The 25,743-nt window shown below is 40.4% G+C and overlaps 1 protein-coding gene across 9 annotated transcripts in view; it reads right to left on the reverse strand.

Annotated features, from left to right (window-relative positions):
• Positions 1-25,743, reverse strand: part of NTRK2 (neurotrophic receptor tyrosine kinase 2) — a 172,809-nt gene that overhangs the window by 121,499 nt on the left and 25,567 nt on the right. For all 9 annotated transcript variants that reach the window (XM_080972478.1, XM_080972481.1, XM_080972479.1 and 6 more), the window contains 4 exons: positions 21,488-21,556; positions 15,550-15,701; positions 3,224-3,360; positions 434-566 (listed from right to left, as the gene is read on the reverse strand). In XM_080972478.1, coding sequence (XP_080828604.1) covers positions 434-566; positions 3,224-3,360; positions 15,550-15,701; positions 21,488-21,556 — 491 coding nt within the window. The remainder of the gene's footprint in view (positions 1-433; positions 567-3,223; positions 3,361-15,549; positions 15,702-21,487; positions 21,557-25,743) is intronic.

Here is a 25,743-nt window from a genome sequence, read left to right on the forward strand (position 1 = left end):
GAACAGAGAGGAAAATGAATGATTTAATATTGTCTGTGGTCACGCTCTTCTCTTGCCTTAAGGCCAAAAGAAGAGCAATTCTGCACCATTAATCAATTTTCTGCCATAAATGATGGAATTGGGCCAGACCAAAAAGAAACAGATTGTCAATGTCCTCCGATTTACTGAAGCTCCAACTTCAGTTTGCACATACACAATGAATACAGGGAATACCTTTAGCAACCTCAAAGGAAGATGTTTGTTGGCGTGTTGAGGGGGACAATCATAAGCATTTAATGACTCTTCTCTTCAGTGCTAATCCTTACTAATATATACTTTATAAACTTTTATCTTTTTGGAGAAGGCTGAGCAGAAATTCTAAAATTGTTCTCTACTGATGCCACTTGGCTACAATTATCTGCAGCTAAAATTTTACGTAAGTTTATTTACATACAGAACACCACGAGGTCAACAGAAGCTTGGTCTTCGCCCACAATGTTTTCTGCTACACAAGAAATCTGCACACCACTGTCATTGGATGATATATTCTTTATGGTTAGGGAAGCTGGGTTCTTATTTGTGTCATTCTAGAAGAAAAGCAAGGGAGAAATAAAGAGGTTAGGAGTGGTTTCCCTAACATGCTCTGATACTAAGAAACTTATTTGAATTTAAACATATTTACAAAAGAGTTTATTCAATTTAAATAAAGCGCCTATTAGTTTGAAGGCTATATTTTGGTTTGTAGCTATGTAATTGCTGTCTCATGAATTACTCATGGGAGGCATTCTAGAGGCTGGGTGCTATAACTGAGAATGTCTGCTTATAGCAAGTGACTCCTCAGAAGACTTTACAATCAGCGTGGTCTATACAGAGGAGGTGATCTCCTAGGTGCCCTGGTTCCAAGTTGTTTATACAGTATTGCATCCCCAAATAAATATATTTTATCAGGAATAGGGAATAGCCCTGGGTGTCAAATAAAAAAAAGCCCTAGTAACCTCCTATCAAATTATACCTTCCGGTGCTTAATTGTTACAAGAGTACTTCCACTGCGCTCACTATGGTTAAAGGTAAAGGTAAAGGGACCCCTGACCATTAGGTCTAGTCGTGACCAACTCTGGGGTTGCGCGCTCATCTTGCTCTATAGGCCGAGGGAGCCAGTGTTTGTCTGCAGACAGCTTCCGGGTCATGTGGCCACCATGACCAAGCCGCTTCTGGCGAACAGAGCAGCACATGGAAACGCCGTTTACCTTCCCGCCGGAGCGGTACCTATTGATCTACTTGCACTTTGATGTGCTTTTGAACTGCTAGGTTGGCAGGAGCAGGGACCGAACAACGGGAGCTCACCCCGTCGCGGGGATTCGAACCGCCGACCTTCTGATCGGCAAGTCCTAGGCTCAGTGGTTTAACCCACAGCGCCACCCGCGTATGGTTATGTAACTATAATTCTAGCCACAGAAACTAAACTGTGAACATACCCATATACATATAAATGGATGCAAAGAAATGCCATAGACCATGTATGAATTAGGCAGGATAATAAGTTGCCGCATGACTTGTTCCAATCAATATGCACACATGGTATACCAACCACATACAAACAGGAGTGAGAGATGGATTAAGGGCATACTCTCACACAGACACACCTATATGTGTTGTTGCTTTACAGAAGCCCATCTATCATGTGAAGAACTGAAGCAGTATTTCATATCCTATCATCGCCTCAATTTGCTCATGTTCAGGTGAGCAAAAACTCTAACACATTCTTAATGAATTGTAGGTACATTATTATTAGCATTTGTCATGGTGAATAGTTTTACTAGTGCATGAAGAATTTGGCTAGAAATCAAATATTAAACTGGTTCACTGTATGTGGGTTCTGATAATTATCAGACAATTTTTCTGAGATGAGAAAATTAACCACATGTATTCAACACAAACCACAAATTCCATTCCATTTGCATTAATGGCCTCCTAATCTAGGACATTAAATGACAATAACCACCAGAAGTTTTCTTTCACTAAACAGACATTAGAAATATGTTTGTATTTTTATATAAAAAGTAGATAGTGATAGGATTGTGAAGGAAAGAGTGTGCTATCTGAGGCAATTGGCAATTCCTCACAATAATCGGGGATATGATCCTGCCCAGCATGGGTCAAGACAGTGGGAGCCTCTGAGGATGACCAGTGAAGAAGAAATTACATTTTGCAGTGCCTGCCATTCATCTGCCCTTGGGCTTCATTCCTGGCTAGCATCATTATTGTGATGTCAGCCTAGAGGCAGCACATAGTGGAAAGGCCACGAAAGCTTATAAGGGGAAGGTGACAATACGGCCAGTCAAATGTGAGCAGCTTCTTCTGCTGATTCAGGCTGTAGGCCAGGCATGTCCAAAGTCAGTTTCAGGGGCCTAACCTGGCCCACTGGTCCGTTTAATCTGGCCCCTCTGGCAGTTTATTTATTGGGGTAAAATCCTAAAACAAACCTTAACAACTTCAATCCCAAAAGAAGCTCAACAACTCCAACCCTAAACAAAGCAACAAAGCTCAACAACTTGAATCCTAAAAAAAGGTCAACAACTTTGGTCGGCCTTTTGGTCGGCCCCCATGGCCCTTCACTTCATCAAATCTGACCCTCTTCGACAAAAGTTTGGACATCACTGTGTAGGCTCTGCAAGTATTACTATAAAGGTAAAGGTAAAGGGACCCCTGACCATTAGGTCCAGTCGTGGTCGACTCTGGGGTTGCGGCGCTCATCTCACTTTATTGGCCGAGGGAGCCGGCGTACATGCGGCCAGCATGTCTAAGCCACTTCTGGCAAACCAGAGCAGCGCACGGAAACGCCGTTTACCTTCCCGCCGGAGTGGTACCTATTTATCTACTTGCACTTTGACGTGCTTTCGAACTGCTAGGTTGGCAGGAGCAGGGACCGAGCAACGGGCGCTCATCCCGTCGCTGGAATTCGAACTGCCAACCTTCTGATCGGCAAGTCCTAGGCTCTGTGGTTTAACCCACAGCGCCACCCGCTATGGATGTGGGCAATTCATTAACTCACAGGACTGATGAGGAATGTCTGCGGGGTTCCTGACAGGCACTTAAAGAGTTCCAAGCTGCATAATTCCATGTAATCTGCATTACTGCATCTGGCACTTTTACTTCAGGTAGGATGTGGAATTTGCACTGTTACTTAAAAACCAATACGTATACGGCTTTGGCAGATCCAGATACTTCAATATGAAATTCTTACCTCATGTTTTGAAACAATATTATTGAAAACCCAAGCTATACTTGGTGATGGACTTCCAGTAGCCTCACAGTACAATGTGACACTTCTTCCTTCAATAACAGTGAGGTTCTGTGTGTTCAGCCTAACTGAAGGCAAGCCTACGAAGCAAGAAAGAGAGAAATCTCTATGCCACGCTTTCAGCAAATATCACAGGTGAACCATATGCATCTTGGTTCTCATAAACTATTTGAACATGACACTTGTGAACAGACTTTTCAAATATTATTTTGGCATATCAAAACACAGTTATATGAAGAAGTGGGAACCAGCTGAGTTCTTAAGGCTCCTCAATAGAAGCCACTGAAAATAACAAGGAAAACTCCATGAAGTGACTATAATATGTCCATGATGCCAACAACATAGAACATCCCCATCACAAGTAATGTTTTTTTATAACAATTAGTGTGTAATGTTTTTTGAATCACTTCACCCTGCTACCAATTATTATATACCACCTATGAAGAATTATCACCAGGACCGCAAGCTTTAGTTCAGCAGAGAAATGAAAGGCTTAAATGCAGATTAAAATTTTCTCCATGATTAATCTTTGGTACTCACACAATCAGTTCAGGCCACACATATACTCTGAATCCCTCCTCCCTCTGGCAAAACCAATGAAAGTGAAACTTCTAATAAACTTTCCTTTTAGTTTGCAACCTTCAGCTTTATAGCCAGATTTTTTCCATTTCAAAGTGAAACCACTAGGGTTTTCCTTCTGGCAAGAACCACAAACAACTGAACCAGGCCACGCTCAGTTAAAATCAATGTCAGTAAGTTGTTTTTTTTTTTTCAGATCTGGGTTTTCCGCAATACTTAAGGGATTTGAACTTGTTCATTTTAAGTCATTTTGAAGTTGGTGTGCTTTGTATACAGGAATATCCTATATTCTGGGTTCCCAATCTGAGGAGAAATATTGCATTTCTAAACATGAAATGTAATACGTTTAGTAAAATATCACTCAAAAGAAACTTCCTTCCATATCTTGAAAAAGATGCCTATATTGAGGTTTTGCTTGGCATCACCAGGACTGGGCAAGCAGCCTCCCTTTGCTCACTGACTGCTCTCCCCATCTGCTTGAGACTGCTCACTAGATTAGCAGCTTCCTCCCAAAACTTCTCTGGGTCTGGCCTTGCCAGGGCTGCTCATGTGTGCCATTTCACCCACAAGAAGGAGACGGATCATGCTCACTGATTTCAATACATTCAGTATTGTTATTATGATATCAGACCCTCCAAGTGTCCCTATTTTCCAGGCACAGTCCCAGATTTAAAGAAGCCATCCTGGTTTCTGATTTGATGCCAGAATGTCACGCTTTTTCTTAGGATATCCCTATTTTCATCGGAGAAATGTTGGAGGGTATGTAGTTCTGCAACCCACGAGCCAAGGAAATAAGTAACTATACAACCTTTAGAAGACATCTGAAGGTAGCCCTGTATGGGGAAGTTTTTTAAAGTTTAAAGTTTTATTATGTTTTTATTTATGTTGGAAGCCGCCCAGAATAGCTGGGGTCCTTTACCTTTTTTTATGTTGGTTAAGCAATTCTAGGCATGTTTATTATATCAAATAACTGAGAGGGCATGACAGTACATCTCTGTACAGAGATTGTAGGCTCTGTATCGACATGAGTTTATTTCTGTAACTGTGCCTCATTCTGTTTCTACTTTCCAGTTATGGTGTAGTTGTTTCATCATGTGCTGACAGGCATGCCAGTCTTGCAAGGTTGATTCTTTTGTGTTGCAAGGTTTAATGGCTCCATTAGCCATTAAATATGTGGTCTGTATTAACTATCAAGGCTCTTGTATTAATATAAAAAGCCCAGAATAACTTGGGTCCAGGATACCTTAATGACCGCCTGAGGCTTTCTATCACAGCATAACCTGAGTTAATCTGGAGGAGTGCTACTACTTGTCCCCTGTGTTTCAGATGCCCAACTGGCTTCAATTATAAGTTGAGTACAAGCGACTCCCCATTTACGCAGGGGTTACGTTCCCGGGTACCATGCATATATATGAAATAGCGTACAGTAGGGAACACCATCTAAAAAGCCAAACTCTGACAAAAAAACTCATAAAAATCTGCCAAACTCCACCACAATTGCTCCCTTCTAACCTCAGATTCCAACTCTCCACAAGCCTTAAAGGTCAGTGCAAAGGCTCCTACGATTGCTAGCTATTTTCCCTCTCTTTTCAGGCCCTTTTTGCAGTTTAAATCAATGGATTTGATTATTTCCTGGCACTGTGCATATATGTGGTTGTGCGTGAGTCAAATGCACATAAGTGGGAAGACACCTGAATCCAGCAGATATTTGACAAGCACCCTCAGTCCTAACTTTCAGATGTTTCTTGAAAACTTTTTCTAATGATGACTGGCCTGTTCAGTTGTTTATATTTTTTTCAAGGTTAACCAGACATTTTAATATTTATTTTGAATTGTTTTATGTATCTTATGATTTATTGTATTATGCATATACTGTTGTATACCACCGTGATATTTTATATGAGTGGGTGGTATGTAAATATTTCTATAAACAAATAAAAGTATTTCCATGTTCAGATGTGAGTGCTGTTGCTCTATCCAAGCAGAAGGGCAGGGTATTAACAGGCACAGGGGACCGCCAGGGTTTGCCGAAGTGCAGCAAGGGGAGAAAAACCTAAGGTGGGGAGCCTCAAAAATAGCCCAACAAGGACTGAGAATGATCAACAGCTATGGAATGTTAACTGACTATTTATTGCAAGGATGAGGAGGATGGAAAACTGGGTGGGACAGGGAATAGAATGAAGTATCCCAGAGAAGGGCATGGCTGGCTTACTGGATGAATGAGCAAGAAGCGCTCTAGACTGTCACATTTTCTTGCAGGCAGGCCCCCTAGTGCTATATGAATAAGAGGGACAAAAAAATTGAAGGAAAGTATAATGTACTTAAAGTTCAATAGAACTGAAATGACACATAATAGAAAAGCAGGACAAATCATTTTCTTGCCTAGCAAGGTTTTACAATGAACACATTACTAAGGCAGCTTATTTTGCGTCCAAAGATCAGTTTGTGGGAATTGTAGACAATTCATTGTCCATTCTGTTTGCAAAACTGTACATTAAACACTACTGAAAGCTCCATTACTCTTCCTCTGGATGTAGCAATCTGTCGACAAAAACGTCCATCAGCTTTTATTAACTGTCAACGAAACCTATGGAACAGTTAGATATGAATGACACTAGCTAAGAAACAGGCAGGAGCAATAATATAATTGTTTCAGTTCTGAGCAGCTTGTGGCCATACTGGCTTGCAAGAGGAAATTTAGAAGCTAGGCTCCTTTTTGCAGGGACATTAATTTCAAGCACAATCTCCACAGCATCTGTCACATGAAGTGAAAGCTCATACAAACTCCAAATCACAGGAAAGTCTTCATATCAATATGTAAAATTCAAATGCAGCCTGCTAAATACTTAATATCAATTCAGAAAGGCCCTTTTGATATCAAAGGCACAGTTGTCAGAAATACTCGAAGGGCTCTCTCAGCTGCTGCGCCCACTCTCTGGAACTCGCCGCCTCAGGAGATTTGCTTGCCCCCCCCCCTTGATGGCACTCTGCCAGCATGAGTTTTGCTTTGTTTCTGCAAGCTTTGAGCTATGACGCTAGTTGAAATTTGCTTTCGCTGCAGCCCTTTGTTTTTACGATTGTATCTCCTGCTTGTTTGCTTCTGTTTTCATTTTATTTTTGTGTTTATGCTTTTTAGTATGCCTTTCTGCTTACGTTTTGCATTTTGATGTTAGTTACTTGGAAAGGGTCACATTTTGACTTAGAAAGGCAGGATGTGAGTACTCCTTTTAAGAACACAGTAAGTAATAAATGTCAAGACATCTCCTGTACAAATTTTTAACTCTGATCCTCTTTTTAACTAGCAAAGGGCATACAACTCTCCACTTGCAATCATGCTGTGGGGCTACAAGGCCTTCTTAAGGCAGCCCCATTAGATACCTGTTGGACTTTGCCACCTGGTGGTAAGCAAGAAGAACTGTAATGCCTCTATGTCTCATCAGGATAGCTTGCACACGCTTGCACCTCATCTAGGTAACATTTGGGGAGGGGGTGCAGTTTTGGGAGCTTCCTTTAATTTACTGACAATCCTATCATGGTGCCAAAAGCTGCAGAGTATTCTCAGACAATAACAAAGGGGTGGGGGAAATCGGGGGGGGGGGGGCATTCTGGCTGAAGAATGTGGGACAGAAGAGGCTATGATCACTCCAGTATGAAGTAGAAAGCAAAATATATTTAAGGTTAGGTTGATAGCTTAGATTTTTCTTCATCAACTTTATTTCACATACTTGTGAATCCTATTGGTATTAGCATTATATAAGCATGGAAGTCTATGCCAAGAACCAGTTATGAATTCAGATAGCTGTTTTGTTTTGAAGCAATATAATTTTTTAAAAAACAAATTTTGTAGAATAATAATGCTCCAAATATTCCTCTCAACTATGCCAATGAATCAAGTCTTATGACTGAAAATTCATTGCTAGAATCCAGAATTTATCAAGAAATGACATTTGGGTAGACAAAATAACATTCTAGAAGAGATTTCTTGAGCCAGCTAAGGAACCTGGATATACAAGTTCAATAAAAACAAACATACATATAATCCTACTGGAGGCCACTTCATTATTGTAGCATTATTGCCAAATCTAAGGAACCTTACTTGTGGGTGTTCTATTTCTGACCCAGATGTCCTCAGAATACATCTCAACTAAGACACCTATGCAAATAAAACTTGGAATTTATTAATTCCACAGTCATTAAAAAACCAAGATATTTTGATGGATGCAGAAGACCAAAAAAACTTAAAATTTAATTAAATGACATTATGGGACCAATCACTTCTGCGCCCATTATAAATGTTCACTAGTTCTTCTAAAGAATAGGCCTTTTACTGTGTCACATCCTCCCTCCCCTCACCAGCAGGAAAACACCATCTGACCTTCATTAAAGTCTTTGAAATCCTTATCTAAAATCTACTTAAGCATCTTCTTGGAAGCGTTCTAAGACACAGACTAAATAATTTAGAATGGGGAACAGCAAACATCTATTATACTGAAGTTTCAAATATATTTTTATTGCTTCATAAATCTGTGTTCATATTCAGGTACTCATTCACTGTGACCACATTTCAGGAGCAGACTGATACTTCTCAAATCATCATGAACTCTCATGCGTACCACAATTGCATACCTACTCATGGCCGCATGTATTCTGTCTCCAGTTTAGAAGCTGTTATTTTTCTGTACAGTGGTGCCTCGCAAGATGAAATTAATTCGTTCCGCGAGCTTTTTCGTCTAGCGAATTTTTCGTCTTGCGAAGCACGGTGTCGGAAAAGTTTTGGAAAAGCTTCAAAAACCACCAAAAACCTCAAAAAAGGCTACCACACCGCGTTCTATGAGTTGCTCCTCGAAGTCAAGTCGCAACTGTATTAACGGTGTTAAGAAAAAGGAAACAAACTTGCAAAAAACGCAAGACGTTTTCGTCTTGCGAAGCAAGCCCATAGGGAAATTCGTCTTGCGAAGCAGCTCAAAAACCGCAAAACCCTTTCGTCTAGCGAGTTTTTCGTCTTGCGAGGCATTCGTCTTGCGGGGCACCACTGTATTTCGATAGAGGGTAGCAGTGGCTACTAGCCATGATGGATGGCTATGCTCTATCACTAGCTCCACAGCTTGAGACAACAATGCTTTCAAATACCAGTTGCTAGAAACCATGGGAAGCTCTAGTGCTCATGTTGTGCTTGCTGGCTTCCCATAGGCGTCTGGTTGGCTACTGTGAGGACAGGGTGCTGGACTAGATGGGCCACTGGCCTGATCCAGAAAGCTATTCTTATGTTCTTATTTATTCAAAGAAAATAATTAGCAGGTGCGAGAAGAAGAATTTACAAGGGTCTCCAACACAATAGAATTTGACCAACCACTTGACATTGTAACTTGTAAAGTTGCACTATGTGCGTTGGCAGCTAAGATCAGGAGAAAAGAACTAGATAAAATAGCAGTCAATTGCAAAGGAGATTCGGACATTTAAGCTGGCACATTCTAGCTGAGAACCCCTTGCTATTCTATCGTATGCAGCAAATAATTTTTAGGAGACGTGATCATGGTTTATTGTATCTGCAGTGCCTGATGATTTTTATGGTTTTTATGGTTATTGTTTCTTTTATTTTTGTTCCCTTTGTGAATGATGCCCTGGCCTTTGGCTAGTGCAATAAAGTTTATGAGGAGGAGGAGGACCAACCACTTTTAATTTGCTTTTTAGAGTGCACACATTGATTAAGAGAAATGTTTTGTGTTCGTGTGCATGAGGCAGACACTACTGTATCAGAATTACAGTTTAAGCCCTAATACTTCTGTTAAGACCTAGTCTTTCACCCCCTCCTAGCAGTCACTCATCTGTGTCAAGATAAACAACGGATTGCGAGAGAAGCAAATTCAGATCCAGAGGTGAATGAAATGTTGCCAAGACAGATTGACAACATTCCAAATGACCCAAATAATTCTATTGGTTTATTATAATATTTTGGGGTTTGTTGCATTAGTGAGATTAGCCAACCACTTTGTTACACACTTTTCTCAGATATGTGGAAGCCTAAATTAACAAGCCTAAATCTACCTCCAGTGTAACAATGCCTTTATCCTTTTCATCTTTACACACAACAATTTTAGATGTAGCCATACAAACCAGATCTAAGTTCACACTTTGGTACCTTAAAGCAGGGATCAGCAATGTCCTTTGCAGGTAACACAGGACTGACTTTACACTCACACAGATACTGTTCAGTAGCAACAGGCAGCGTCCCTCAGTATCAGGAAAAATATACAAGGTGGCCTCATCCTGCTCAATCTCATTTCAAAGAAATCATTTCAGAATTTATTCAATAACCAACAGAATGAAGCCTGCAGTTGTTTTATGAACACCTCATTCAGTGTCAAATATGAGGCGCTAACAGACACCTACAGCTACAAAACTCTCTACCAGTTTACACATGGTCTGAACACATGCATATGCTATTCTTTAATTTTTTTCAAAATAAAAATCATGGGGTGGGTTATTTTAAGAAATTATTGCAAATCTGGCTTGGAAGCTTTCCCCCACCACATATAAAGGTAAAGGGTCCCCTGACTGTTAGGTCCAGTTGCGGACGACTCTGGGGTTACGGTGCTCATCTCGCTCTATAGGCCGAGGGAGCCGACATTTGTCCGCAGAGAGTTTTTCCGGGTCATGTGGCCTGCATGACTAAGCCGCTTCTGGCAAACCAGAGCAGCGCACAAAAACGCCATTTACCTTCCTGCCGGAGCGGTACCTATTTATCTACTTGCTCACTGACATGCTTTCGAACTGCTAGGTTGGCAGGAGCAGGGACTGAGCAACGGGAGCTCACCCCATCATGGGGATTTGAACCGCCGACCTTCTGATCGGCAAGCCCTAGGCTCTGTGGTTTAGACCATGGAGCCACCCATGTCCCACATATAGGTGACCTATAAAGAGCATTGTGCACAGGTGTATCACAGACGATTCCTGTTACAGGAACATGGCCCCATGTTGGGGAGTTTTCAATAGCCCAAGACTTTTCCCTACTCTCTACCCTACACACAAAGTCCAGATGTCAAGAGGCTTCCGGAAACAACCTGTATATCTCCACTATTCAGAAAATAATTAACATGCACAAAAAGATCTTTCAAATGAAATATTACAACCCGCAAGAAAATCCCTGCAATTTACAACTATGCAGCAAATGAACAGCACCAACCATGCAAAGATGTTGGGAAGAGGCCCTATAGGGATCTGTGAGACATATATTACCTACTTTTGCATCAGCACATTACCTGGAAGACTAAATGGATTTTTATAGCGTAAGTAACACTTGGGTAGGAAAAGAAGACACTTTAAACCTTTCCAAGTATCATGACTTCACCACAATGATTGGAATCCTTTTGCTATTATTTTAAACAAGAACATTCCTTACAATTGATTAGGTGAATGGAATTAACTTCACATTTGGTAACAGTTAAAAAAGCAATCACACCCTAACACTCCATGAACGAAACCATGGAGACTACCAGACAACATCTTCCAATGCAAGGAAAGGCATCTATGAAGTACAGCCCTAGATTCCTAAAGAATTCTGAATCCCTTCTTCCATTTACAAAGCAAGTGAAGCATCAAGCATAGTGCAGAAGTCTCTCTTGTGCTCACAGAATTTTAGCGATCTGCAAATACTCGTCACATATTGTCCAACTCTTATCAGCACTAGAAAACTTTACAAAATCATAATCAGAAGCCTAATTCTGAATTAGTTGGCATTTCTGGGCAACTCAAACAAATGCAACATGTCTGAAGCAAGCAGATTAGCCAAACCAGGGAGTCTTAAAAAGAACAAGCAAGTTTTGGCAAACAAAGGTATCACACTGAAAGCCAAGCCAGACACAGATGTGATTATTAAACTTACACTTGTCTGCTTGGTTATAATGATAAGGTCACTGGGGGAAGCAGTGTTTCAGGCTAAACAGAGTGTAGCTCTACAGAACCTAATATTGCCACATTCTACTGCTAAAAGCCATTTTTCCCAACTGGGGAAGGGAAGGGGGGAAAGGAGAACAGCAAGATTAGGTCAGCCGGCAGGTGGGGGGGCTTTTCTCCCTTCCCCCACATATTCTATGTGGTATAAAATTTTTGACACCCCCCCACCCTAACTTTATAGCCAAAAGGGCAAGCCTGCATTTAATAAATGCATGTAGGTCTGGTTTGGTCCCAAGATGCAGTTATCAGGTTGTCTCCAATTAACTTGTACTCACAGAAAACCCGTTGGAATTAATGGGGGAAATTCAACACAGCACTACAACAGTTGCTCTATCACTGCAAGCTTTTCAGCTCACCAGATGGAACAACCCCCTTCCTTTTCCTGCTTTGACATGTTGTTTTGGGGTCCTCCTGCTTCCCCTAGCCAATTTCCAGGGGCACAGGGGAGAGGAGAATAGGGGAAAGTACCACTGTGCTAGCATGAGTCATAGATTCATGGAAATGGGGAGTTTAAAGGGAACCTGAGGCCCACCCCACTGCAATGTGGAATCTCAACTAAACCATCCATGACAGATGGGCATCCAACATCTGCTTAAAATCTCCAATGAAAGAGAGTCCACCCACCTCCCCAGGGAGTTTCACTGTTGAACAGCTCTTACCATCAGAACGTTCTTCCTGATGTTTACTCTTATAGTTTGAAGCCGTTGGTTTGGGTCCTTCCATTAGTGGGAGTGATTAGCCAAATTCCACCCAAGTTAGTCACACCCATACATTTTAACGGGTTTACTCTGAGTAGGACTAACATTGGTTACAACTTACAGAATGTAACTGCTACACAAATACAATCCTTCACTGCAAAAATTATACAGGAGCTTGAACATTTACTGTGACACAGATTTTTCCTTATTTTAATGACATAATCATAAAATACGCAAAAACACCCTGATTTGCTAACTAAACACTTAACAATACCCTCTAAATGACATTATTTTATATACCACCTCCAAATGAAGTCAACAAATGGCAAGCTAGCAGCAAACATAAACAAACAGTATTTTTAATGCAACTTAACAGCTGGAAAGAAGGAAAGTCCCCTACAGTTCATCAGTGAGCAGTCTAAGAACCAGCTGAAATATACTTAAGAAAAGAGCGAGAAGTAAGCCAAATCTGACCCACTCTTCATAGTTCTCTTTGTTAATATTTTACCAGGGTTAGAAATAAACTTCCATTGCACACTTAATGTTTATTTTCAGCTAAGCATTAAAAGCAAGTCTTTGACCATTTCAACCATAAAAAGAGAGTACAGGCAGTACCACCAACGATTTCTATTTCTTGCTTCACTGGTCTGCTAATATGAATAACCTTACCAAGAAACCACAACAGTCTCACTTCATTTCCCAGCAAGTAATTTATTAGCAGCTGACTGCTGTAAGGCCTTGCATTACTAACACTTATACTGCCTTCTGTACAATACTAAATTTGCAATATATTGAGGAAATTATAACCATACAAAATGTAGAACATCTGTCAAAATAAATGAACAAACGACTTTGACTTCCTACATCCTTGATTCTTTTTTTAAAAAAATGTTTGTCCTCTTGCAAGTTCACAGGAATTCAGAATGAAGCAATGACAATTAATTTATTTATTACATCAAATAAATATGTACAACAACGTTGCTTTAAAAAAGCTAAGTCAAAGAAGAAGTCTGTGTTCATCTCTTGGGATGAATTACCTGAGCAGAAAAACAAGTCAAAAGCAGTCTGTTTCCACAGAACAGGAAGAAAAATGAGTGACCATGCATTTGCTCCTAAACTTGAAAACAACACATTACATGCTTCCTGTTTCTTGGTTAAACCAATTATTTCTTTATTCCTACTTTTAATGCAAAGTGTGTATTTTAAGCAGAAAAATTAGAAGCATAAACCGTTAAAATGTTGCTTGCCTCAGAGCTGGAGGACTCTGGAAAGGATGCTCAGGTCCCTAGTTTGTCAGCTGAAAGCACATGGATCAGTTCTGGCAGGACGGCTTGGCGGGTTCTTGACAATGAAGCCTCTGCACTCAATCCTATGCTATTCTCTTAGGCAAAATTGCTTCCCCAGAGCAGCTAGACCAGGCATAGGCAAACTCCGGCCCTCCAGATGTTTGGGACTACAATTCCCATCATCCCTGACCACTGGTCCTGTTACTTAGGGATGATGGGAATTGTAGTCCCAAACATCTGGAGGGCCGGAGTTTGCCTATCCCTGAGCTAGACAATGGCACCCTGAATGCAAGGGCACCTGGAAGGACAGCATAACAAAAATAAAGGGGGAGGAAGGGAGATCTCTGCCATGTACTCCTTAGAGGGAAGTATCTCAGAGTAAAGAACTAGCATGTGGAGGAAACAGAAGTTAACATGTTTTTCTATAAGCTCAGCAGAACTAAAGCCTGTATAATAGCAGTGCCCTGAGAGGAACAGACATTTCTGCAACTGGTATAAGCCACTGGATGACATGGACAATGTAGAGTAGCTGGTATTTTGGACCTTCCCATTTCTACAATATAAGCTTCAGAAAAGGCAAGACACCTAATGGTTCATATAAATACACAGGCTTGGATGCGAAATGTTCATCAATGAATTGTAATGGTTCTAGGGGTTGCTCGTGCGTAAATCAGTGCCACACCTGGCTGGGTTGCCTGAGTGAACCTTTTCTGTCCGGACAGCCACTCGCCCATGGCTGTCTCAATCGCTGGCAGAATCCGTCAGTTGGCGTTTCTTGAACTTCTTCCAGCAAAGAAGTTCTTTGACGCCTAGTCTCCGCCTAGTCTCCCTGCGTGGAAGCCTTCTGCACAGGGAGGGTGTGGGCAGCGGAGGACCCGTGCTCTCCCCGCTAGTCCCCGGCGAAGAGTCATGGAGCCACCTCGCCGATTCCCCCATCTGCCCCCCTTCTCCACTGGTGCTACGTTGATTTCCTTCCCCAGAAGATGTGCTGCTTCTCTCCCTCCCGGGACGCTCTCCAGAATCCCTCTGGAGCCCTCCCTCTCCCCCTGGCTCCGACGGCAGTTCCCTGACATGAATGTAAGAGCCTTTGATTCAACAGAAGTTCCTGCAGGGGGGAGGCAATTTTTTCCCATTCTCTCTCCCCACTGCTGTATCAATGAAATCCTCCCACAAAAAAATTCTCTTTTTAGCAAGTGCAACTTGCTGACTAAATATTGAAAAGGGGACTGACACATTTTGAAATTTTAAAAAGATGTAGAATGGGAACAATTCTGCGGTTCATTCAACCTGAAATTATCTGTTTCAGCTTAACAAACAATCACAGTGTAACATAATATCAACAGTTGTCAAGGTGCTCATAATGCAACACAGAAAAGATGGACTAACTTTGGAAGTTTAATCCACTCTTCACCAGGCAAAACAGGACTTTCACTTGAAAAATCATTCTAACAAGTGAATCCAAAAAGTGACAAAAGTCACATTTCCAGTAGAAATCCTGCACACAATTAAGACTGATTAAGCAACAGGTATACACAACTTAACTTTAAACATTCTCCTTGAAGTATGATTTTTATCTTTCACAAACCAGACTAGCACCTGGATTATAAACAAGAATTTAATCCATGAAGAAATGATCTAATAAAAGTTTGATTAAATGGGGTTTGGACATGGAAGGTGCTTAATGGGTTGTGCTCCAAAACTTTTAGCAACATCAAACACACATGCCAAACATTCTACATTAAAAGTGCATTACCACAGTTTGTGACTGGCTTCTCCCTCAGAGATATGTTCTGGTTGAAGTCATTCATACAGTAAAAATCCTGAGTTTTTGGAAACTTGGTCTCTTGATATATCTTGATCCACATAATGTCACAGTTACACTTGAATGGATTGCCATCCAAAATCCTACAAAGATTAAAAAGACAGGAAATATGGTTTTTCTTTTCCAAAACTAATTAATAATATACAAAACAGTAAGTACAAATGCATTAAAAAAAAAGTTGCTCCAAATTAAAGTTTAATATGAGACCAGGCAGGACTGTCACCTAATTAAGAAGTCGTTAAGGCTGGACTGAATGTTACCTGTCCTTGATCTGCTCCATGATGGAGAGCAATTAACATAGCTCTTTCCCACTCCCACCTGGCATGATTGCTCCATCTTTAACATACCTAAACACAAGGGTGTGAAACAGGACCTATGCGCATTGTGCATAAGCCCATACATTTCAATCTATTAATCAATACAATCTGGATATGAATAAGACAATATTCATGCAAGTCTTGTAGCAGGCATTCACAGATGTATGTGAGAGACAGGAAAGGAATACATCTTCTAACATGGCACTTGATACTGTCAATATCATACATATTTATTTATTTATTTATACATACATACATACATACATACATGTATCTTTAAAAAAAACACTGGCAATTTTCTAAAACTCCCAATTCATTAGGGACACATTTTTAAATCAAATGTTTTCTAACCTATTAATCCAACTGATGAATAGACTAAATGTTTCAGCCCAAGGACCAGGTCTTGAACTGGAGGAAAGAGATGTGATTCCACTGACTTCAGTAGCGTTCTACCATTAGTTTGAGCTGTGCTAAACACAGAATCAACCTGTTGAGCAATTCCATATATTTCAACAATACCAGGAATATAAACCATATGTGATTTCCAGTATTATTTCTGGAAAAAGTAAATTTTAAAATGTTTTTCATATTCCGGGGTAAAGTTAGCTCCCTTTATATTGAAGCACCAAAGAAATGTATTCAAAGTAAGTGATGCAATTATTCTAAAAAGAAATAATCTGAAGATCTCTAGGCAATGACGCAAAAAGTGTTTAGCTAATATCAAAGTGTAATAACAAACAAAAGCTGAACTGCATACCCCAAGCATGTAAGCACATATTGAGGAATTCAAATGAAAGCTTTGCAGAACTATTATAATTAAAACACACATGAAAGCCACAAATCAGCGCTAAGTGCAAAGATGCTGGAGACAAACACAACACAGAACATCCAGATGTCTGGCTCAGGAACGGAACATTATCTCAACTTTGCTCATAAAAGCATACCTATGGTTCATGAGGATAATTTTTTATGTGGCGCTTGAGCTGCCAAAGACATTTCATTAAAAGAAGAAACAAACCAGCACTAATTATAATAATCTACAGGAGTTATATCTGATTTGACCACGATCTTCAAAATCCTTTTTGCCAATGCAATCTCAGCAGAATGTTCATAACAGTTCAGATGTTTCCAAAGCTCTTGATTTGGACTGGACCCAAGCCAAAGTAGATAATTCCGATCAAAACAGACTGTTCTACAGATTTGACAAATTCTCGCTAACAGACTGGAAAAGTTAAGACCCCACTCCTACAAACCTTGTGGTTTGGGTCAGCACTGGATTTCTTCCAGTGGTGCGTGGGAGACGACAGTACAGAGGGAGAGGATGGGATTTGCAATAAAGAGAGACAACTGTACCAAACAGACTCACGTCCCACCTTAATTCTCCTTTAACACGGGGCAGTGGAGAAGGCTGGGAGTTGGTCTGGTCTTCCCAGTGTCCCCTCTCTCATAAAATGGAATGCTGAATTTCTGGCATCTGAGAGATAAACTGGGTAAAATTTACATACATGGTTTGTTTTTATTTTTGTTATGTGAATAGCAGTGAGAAGTGAAGCCCAAAGAGCCTCAGGACTGGAGATGGAGAGGGAGAGGAAGTTTCAGTCTCTTTCCCTCTGTCTCTCTGCCTGCCATGGTCCTAACAAAAAATGTCTCTCTGGAGCTTTAGATTTCATTAAAATTTTCCACTGGCAGAAAGTGAGGCTTCCCTTGAAATGTAAACAGTGGCTTCGGAACATAAATCTATCAATTTGTCACCAACTAACCACTAGACAAGAAGTTGCAGCCAATTCTGATTCCTTGGCAAGTGTATCTCCACCAGCTTGCTAAACTGTTGGTGGCAAATCTGGGTTTACAGCTACACAGAGTACATGTTAATTAGCCATGCATATGGATGGTAGCCTTTAGCTAGCAAATACAAAAGGAAAAAGTATTCATGGGTCAGCCTTTCAACAGCCTAACTGCAACAGTTATCTGCACTCAGGCAACTCTGTAGGTGCCAAATTCCCTCAACCTCAAGATAGCATTCACACTTTCCTGTCATGACACTGCCACGCTGCCAAACTAAAGCTTTGCCCAGGTCTAATCCAGGAGTACAGTAGAACCTCGGGTTGCGAACGTGATCCGTGCAGGAGGCACGTTCGCACCCCGCAGCGTTCGCAACCCACAGCACCGCGTCTGTGCACATGTGGGTCGCAATTTGGTGCTTCTGCACATGCGCCAAAACCTGGAAGGAACCCATTCTGGTACTTCTTGGTTCGGCACAGTGCGCAACACGAAATCGCATAACCTGAAGCGTCTGTAACCCGAGGTACCACTGTATTGGAGGACACACCGAAAGAAGGACTTGGCAACTACTTAATAATCATCATCACACTTCCATAATACAGTACTTAATTTATACCCAGCAGGAAATCAGGTGGACACAGAGATGAAAGTATATGCATAGTAGATTAGGCATTTGTCGCCCCTCCCTATTCCAAGAATACTTATTTTATGCTGATTTGTGGCTTCATGTTTATTTTAACTTTTATCTGAATTTCTTATAACTTTAAAGTCTTTAAATCCCCACTGTACTTACTGGCCTAGCCTTTTAAACACTATTCCGCTAGTTCCATTTAGGTAAACACATGGAATTGCATGCAGGCGCATAAACAGGCCAGCAGAAGGGTGATGGAAGACTCCATCCTTCCTCTGTGCCCAACAAAGAAACCAAGCAAGCTGCAAGAGGAGAGAAGCTACATCATCCATGCAAAGAAATGTAAATGCTACTGCAGGAGGGACAGAGCTCTCTCACCCTGCCAGCCACAACAGGCTAGTAAAAGAAAAATTGCAGGCTAGTAACCTTTGTTTACAAGGCTGTGCTTGCCAGATTATAAACTAGCTCCCCTTGGAGATTTAGTGGGCCATTCAGAAACATTTCCTCTGCCTTCAATATAGCAGCACATTTTAGCAGCACAACCCAGACTTACCCACCTCCTAAATCTTAATGATCAGCTGTCAACGTTTCCCTTTTCTTGCAAGGAATCCTATTCAGAATAAGGAATTTCCCTTTAAAAAAAGGGAAACGTTGACAGCTATGGATCAGCTCCCTGCCCTTTGCTCAGTAAACATCAAATGTGGTACATTGTTCCTTCTCTTTTCACAGTAATGTTTCTTTCAGATTATTGCTACCCATTTATTGTTACATTTTATAATAGGTTCTCTACCCTTGTTATACCAATAACTTCCCATCTCCCCTCAAATCTCTACTTTATTAGACTGACTTATTGTTATAGCATCCAAATACCTTATAATCAACAACTTCAATCTCTTAAAATGTACTTAAAGCTATGGCCTTTTAAAACCTCTCTCAACTCATGTCTACCATGACATCTAAAACAAAGTGTTTGTTTGATTACAGAGAAGTCAAAGGACATTCAGAACAGGAGATTGGATTATTTTCCTCTGTAAGAGTAATTTCATATCTCACTTTCATTGCACATAAGAATCAAGTTTTGTAACTGGATGCCCCACCTGGCACCTACAGATATATGAGGCAGATTCCACTATCAAGCCAACTTTTATAGTCTCAATTACATGCTCAATTTAGCCATGAGCAAAGTGGGTGCTACTCATGCCTTCTTTTAATCACAAATTGAAAAGTGAACTCACTTAAATCCTGGCCAGTGCTAGCACAAGTTCTTTAAACTTTTGAGAGTCTATGTGCACCCAGATGAAAGATCAAAAGGAGAATTATAAAATGCCATCATTAGGCTGTTTATGCCAGCAATGTACATTAATATGAGCTGACAAAAAAAGTATCACATTCAACTGAATAGTACAAGCTTTACTATAGAGGTTGGATTAGCGAAAATACTCAATGGAGCAAAGGAGTTGCTCACACTTTCAAAGGGCTTCTTCATATCTCAGCTTACCGAGATATAATCGACCAAACATGGTCACTCTATTTCCTCAAACAATAATCTTTCTCATCCAGCTGCTTGATGACTACTACATTACAAAAATATGCAAACTAATGCTGCCTCTTGAACTGTAATCACAAGGCCATAGTATCTTTCCACTTGTCTATCAAATTTCCATACCTGCACATAACATGGGACCTAACTAAGATTAGGCTCTCCTTGGGAACTTCTAAAACCAGTAAATGATATGGCTTCCCTAAAAAGGAATATGTAACAAATCTTTTAAAATATATATTTACTGGTATTACAGCTAATGAGTTGAATCCATCTAAATTCTACTCATAGCAGACCCTCTGAAATGAATGAACCTAAGTTACGCATGTCCATTTAATTTCAATAGGTTTCCTCTGAGTAGAATTAACACTGGTTTCAACACAATGAGTCCAGGTAAGATAATGTGTCCTCAGACAAGTTTAAGAAGCAGCAGAAAGAAAATCAAACACAAATCCAGTTTTTAAATCCTCCAGGTAGTCATAGTTTACTTCTTCTCTATCAAATGATTAAAACAACAAAATTTTCTTTTACTGTACAACTTCACCAGAAAGACAAGTGCAATAAAGATGTGAAGAAAGTTCCAAAAGAGCAGGACAAAGACGAAAGAACAAAAGGTCCAATTCACACAGAAACGTTTTAGAGCGACAGGATGTGAATTCCCTTGACCATGGTATGTTATCTACTGACTGCTTCTTCATAAGCACAGCTCAAGCATCACTTGATCCACTTTTACAAGTTTTGTGATACTGCCCCAGTAACTCAAAAACTTTAATTAGGTGAAGCTGCTTCACCAAGGGTTCAGTAATTCTCATCAGGTCAAGGGGTCAGGTGATGCTAGGCCTGCTCAAGGGCTTCCCATAGTGCACAGTTTACTGCCACTGCAATTCTCTAGTGTTTCAAAAGTAGAATCATAGAATCATAGAACTGTAGAGTTGGAAGGGACCCTGAGGATCATCTAGTCCAACCCCCTGCAATGCAGGAATATGCAGCTGGCCCATACAAGTAAATTGATCTGCAGTGTGGATTCTGTGGTTTGAGGGGGGAAAGAGAAGAGCCCCTGTTAAAGAGTTCTAGCCTAGGAGTCCTTTTCAGTGATTGCATGGAAGCCTCTTTAAATTGTCTCCATGGGATGAAGTGCGTTGTTTGTCTGTATTGTGCTCATCACATGTATCTGTCCCATATTCTTTACCACCAGTCTCCAAACATTCCCAGTAATGGCTTTTGGAGTATGGAGACAAAACATGTGGTAGTGACCAACCCATCTGATTCACCAGAGCACACAAATGTCTTTAGGCCTGTGCAAAGAAAAATTTACCTTTTCTTAAACCCACAAGTATTTCTTTGATATATTCCATATCCATTAAAAACTGGACAATGGTTATTTTTATTTTTTTATTTATTTATTTATTTATTTATTATTACATTTATATCTCACCTTCTCTTCAAGGAGTTTAAGGCAGCACACAAGCTTTCAACACTCTCCATTTTATCCTCACAAGAACCCTGTGAAGTAGGCTTGGGCTGGATGGTGATGATAATGGCAACTACTACAACAACCAACCCTCACCATTTAAGAAACAAAACAAAACAATTACTTACAGATCAGTCAAATTCAGGTGGCGGAAAGACTTTCTGGACAAACTTGAAAACTTGTTTCCAGATAAGTTACTGTAAAGAAACAGAATGTCATTATTAAAAGTAAAAAAAAAAATCTGAAACAAAAATATTACAATATATTGTAAGTTGGTAAAGCAACCAACTTTCATTTTTTTTTTTTTAATTGGGTGATGGCCTATAAAATGATACGGACTGTACTCTCACTTGAAGATGAGACACAACACAAAGGCAAACACTCATCACGATGTGCACCTTTAAACAGGTCTATTCATGTAGAGAAAAAATGTGGATTAAGTTTTACTCCAAAGACATTCTCAGATGTTGACTACATGCTCAACTTATTCATACGCAATATACATGTTTACCATGTATTCTTTGATCCTTCATTGAAAACTGTACTTACCTAAACCCTGACCACATGCCAAATAAGAAGTTTCATAAGCTTTTTATATATCCCTTTGAAACTGCATGAAAGATCACAGGGGAAATGGCAAAATACAGCCATTAGGCCTTTCACGTCAATTAAGCATTCAGGGCGTCATACTATAATGAGCTTTAATGTCTTCTACTAGATTGAAGATCAGAGGCAATTTTGCTCTAGATTATGTTCACATGGTCATCTGTGCTGTGGGGGTGGAAACACCTTCACTGAAGAAGAGACAAAGGAGGAAAAATAGAATAAAATAAAATAAAACGTTCCCAGTGAGCAAGAGAGATGCTTAGTAGATGCTGTAGTGGTCCCTGTCATCTATGTTCCCATTCAGACTACAAATCTCTGAAGACCTGGACCTTTTTTTTAGGGCTGAGAACAAGTGTAGAAGCTGCCATGAATTGCCAGTTTTGCCTCCCCACAACCTCCATCCCAGTTGAGTGCAAATCTGGCTGAAGTACGGGATATGAAGATACACTGCACAGCACCTGAAGCTGAAGCACTCCAAAGAAAGGAAGTAAGGAAGGCACTGTCATCAAAAATTAAAACAAAAAATATGCTGCTTAGGACACAAGATGGGGGAATTAAATCCACCTAGGGCAGTGAAGAAAAAATCTTGGAATAGTCCTAAGGAGATATAGTGGTACCTCGGGTTAAGAACTTAATTTGTTCCAGAGGTCCGTTCTTAACGTGAAACTGTTCTTAACCTGAGGTACCACTTTAGCCACTGCGCAATTTCTGTTCTCATCCTGAAGCAAAGTTCTTAACTTGAGGAACTATTTCTGGGTTAGCGGAGTCTGTAACCTGAAGCATCTGGAACCCGAGGTACCACTGTATTGGTCTGGTTTACAATGCTGAACTATATTTTTGTATTATCTTCTTCTTTTTCTTTTTCTTCTTCTTCTTTGGCGATCACTCGTAGCAGAGTAAGATTGTCTTCCATAAACACGGTTTTAACAATGAGTTCGTAAGTGACTGTGGAGGCCAATTCTGGATCCAGACGTCCTTCCACAGTGGGGACATTGGTTCCCGGGTGGGAGTTGATCACAGTGTGGATTTGCCAAACATGCCTTCCTCTTAGCAAGTTTCTCCCTTGCGTTCTGAGTTCAAATGTCTTCAAAGTCCATGACACCTTTGGTAAAGGCTGTTCTCCAACTGGAGCGCTCGCAGGCCAGTGTTTCCCAGTTGTCAGTGTTTATACTACATTTTAAAGATTTGCCTTGAGACAGTCTTTAAACCTCTTTTGTTGACCACCAGCATTACGCTTTCCATTTTTACGTTCAGAATAGAGTAGCCGCTTTGGAAGATGATAATCAGGAATCCGTACAACATGACCAGTCCAACAAAGTTGATGTTGAAGAATCATTGCTTCAACACTGGTGATCTTTGCTTCATTCAGTACACTGATATTAGTTCGCCCGTCTTCCCAAGTGATGTGTAAGATTTCTCGGAGACACCGTTGATGGAATCTTTCGAGAAGTTGCAGATGGCGTTTGTAAGTAGTCCATGTTTCACAAGCATACAGTAAGGTTGGTAGTACAATAGCTATGAGCCTCAGGACCATGTACTCTCGCTTCCTCTCTCTGCCTTCTACCTGAGTGAAGATCAGATGCTTTCGATTCTACTTGTAATTAACTGCATTGAACTAGGAGCTGCACCCCAGTGCTACATGCTAAGCCATTTGTAGTATACATGGTTCTCCTCTTTCTTAATTAATTCCCACAACAACTCCATGAGGTAGGTTAGGCTGAGAGGTAGTGTCTGGCCCAATGAGCTTCATGGCTGAGTGGGTTTGAACCCTGGTCTCTCAAGTCTTAGTCCGACACTCTAACCACTACATCACACTAGTTTACAACTCGCGTCATTCTTGACTACTGGCCACATGCACTGGGGCTGAATGGAGTTGGGGGTCTATCAACAACCAGATGGTCACAGGTTCCTCACCCATAGTTGAGGGTGAATTAGGTGTTTGCCTACTGTATTATAAATGTGCAGCTTTAATAAGTGTATTAGGCAAGCCCTGATTCTTTCGGCAAGGGAGTCAAGCAAGACTTCATTTTGCACTGTTCCTACTTGTGCTACTTTTCACCATTTTATGTAGCTGAGAAATCTGCCAGGCTATAGCACGTCAGTTATTACACAGCTGGAGTAACATTAATGAAAAGTTGATTGCATTCTTTTAAAAAGGACTTTAAGCATATGCATTTGGGGGGATTTTTACAGTAGAACATGCATTTTTTTACACATTTGGCATGTTTCTGAGCTAAAAAAATTTATTGCAAATTTAGAAAAGAGCAAAACAACCCAAAGTAACCAATTTAGTATATTTACTCATATTTAGTAAACAAAGCTCAAAACTCTGAAACTTCCAAACTTGCCCAATATTTATTTGCAACGAGCAGCCATTCATTGTTACTAATGAACATACAAAACACAAAATAAATCACTGGAAAATGTTCTCCCTCACAGCAGTGTTTGCAATTCATGATCTGGAAAATGCGAATTTGGTTGGTTCACTTTAAAATACAGAATGAACTGAATCTCTCCAGTGTCCCTACCATATACTTGCATGCACTGAGCATCAACGCCCCAAAGTTTTGAAGAGCACATACTGTACAATACTTCTTCAGGCACTTAAATACACAGTGACTGTTCATACAGCATGATAGCAAGTCATTAATGATTTTGACTGCTGAATTTACAAACAGGTGGCTTTGCTAAAACAGTGCTGTTCAATGGCTTGTTAAGTGTTATTGTTTTGAAATTTAAAGTCAGTGAGAATGCCAGAACTGAGTCAATTATGCTGTAAGTTACATTTAAGCAATATCTACTGGAATGTTTATTTTCCTTTGTTTACATTATTACTGATTTCAAATAATCAAGCTAAAGGAAAGCATTTTGGCTACACAAATTTCATCTTGGGAGGGGACAAAATGTATTCTTTAGCATCAGACATTACTGCAGTTGCTTTAAATGCTCGCTGCTATCATTAGTATTTTCACATGAAATACCGTTGGGAATCAGTTTATTTTTAAAAAGGGATTTTAAAAGGAGTTGAAAGGCTCCTCCTGTGACATAATTAAAGCCAAAATAGTTTTTTTAGTTGGAAAGTTCATGCAGTTATATCAATCTTCATTAAAACGTCTGCCAAAAAAACAAAAACAAAAATGGTTTCCAAATCCTAGATGTGCACCAATTGTTATAAGACAAGAAACAGTGAAATGCATAAATGTATATGCTGTCACTCTGATGATTTAAACTTCAGTAGAAAAAGCAAACATTGCACCCTATGAAATCACTTGGATTTTTGCCACCAATGTTAATGAGACTCAAGGATATACAATGGGGGGGTTGTTTTGGGTTGTTTTTAGCTTAATATGAAAATGAATAATGACTCTGTCTGAATGCCACGTAAAACCAGTCTTGCCCAACCTGGGTTCCTCAGCCATTGGTGGTCCACAACTCCCATCATTCCCAGACCGAATGGTTAATTGTCTGAGATTATGGGAGCTGTATTCCAACACCAGCTGATGGACCCAGGCTGAGGAAGGCTGTTGTAAACGATTATTCCGATTGACTAGAACAGGCAACAACAAGCCTCCTCCCCACTCTTCCTCCAGTGTGGTCACGAGGACTTCAAAAGCTTTTTGCTTTCCCCCCTTTTTTCTTTTTTGCTTAACGCAAGGATGGGAAACCTCTTTCAGTCTGAGGGCCACACTACTTTGTGGTGGCCACATCCCAGTGAGGGACAGGGTCAAAAGCAAAGGGGGCAGAGCATCCAGTGTAAATGAAACCTTTGGTACAGTAG

The sequence above is a fragment of the Podarcis pityusensis genome (assembly GCF_964106645.2).
Source record: "Podarcis pityusensis genome assembly, chromosome: 11".
Taxonomy (NCBI): Eukaryota; Metazoa; Chordata; class Lepidosauria; order Squamata; family Lacertidae; genus Podarcis; species Podarcis pityusensis.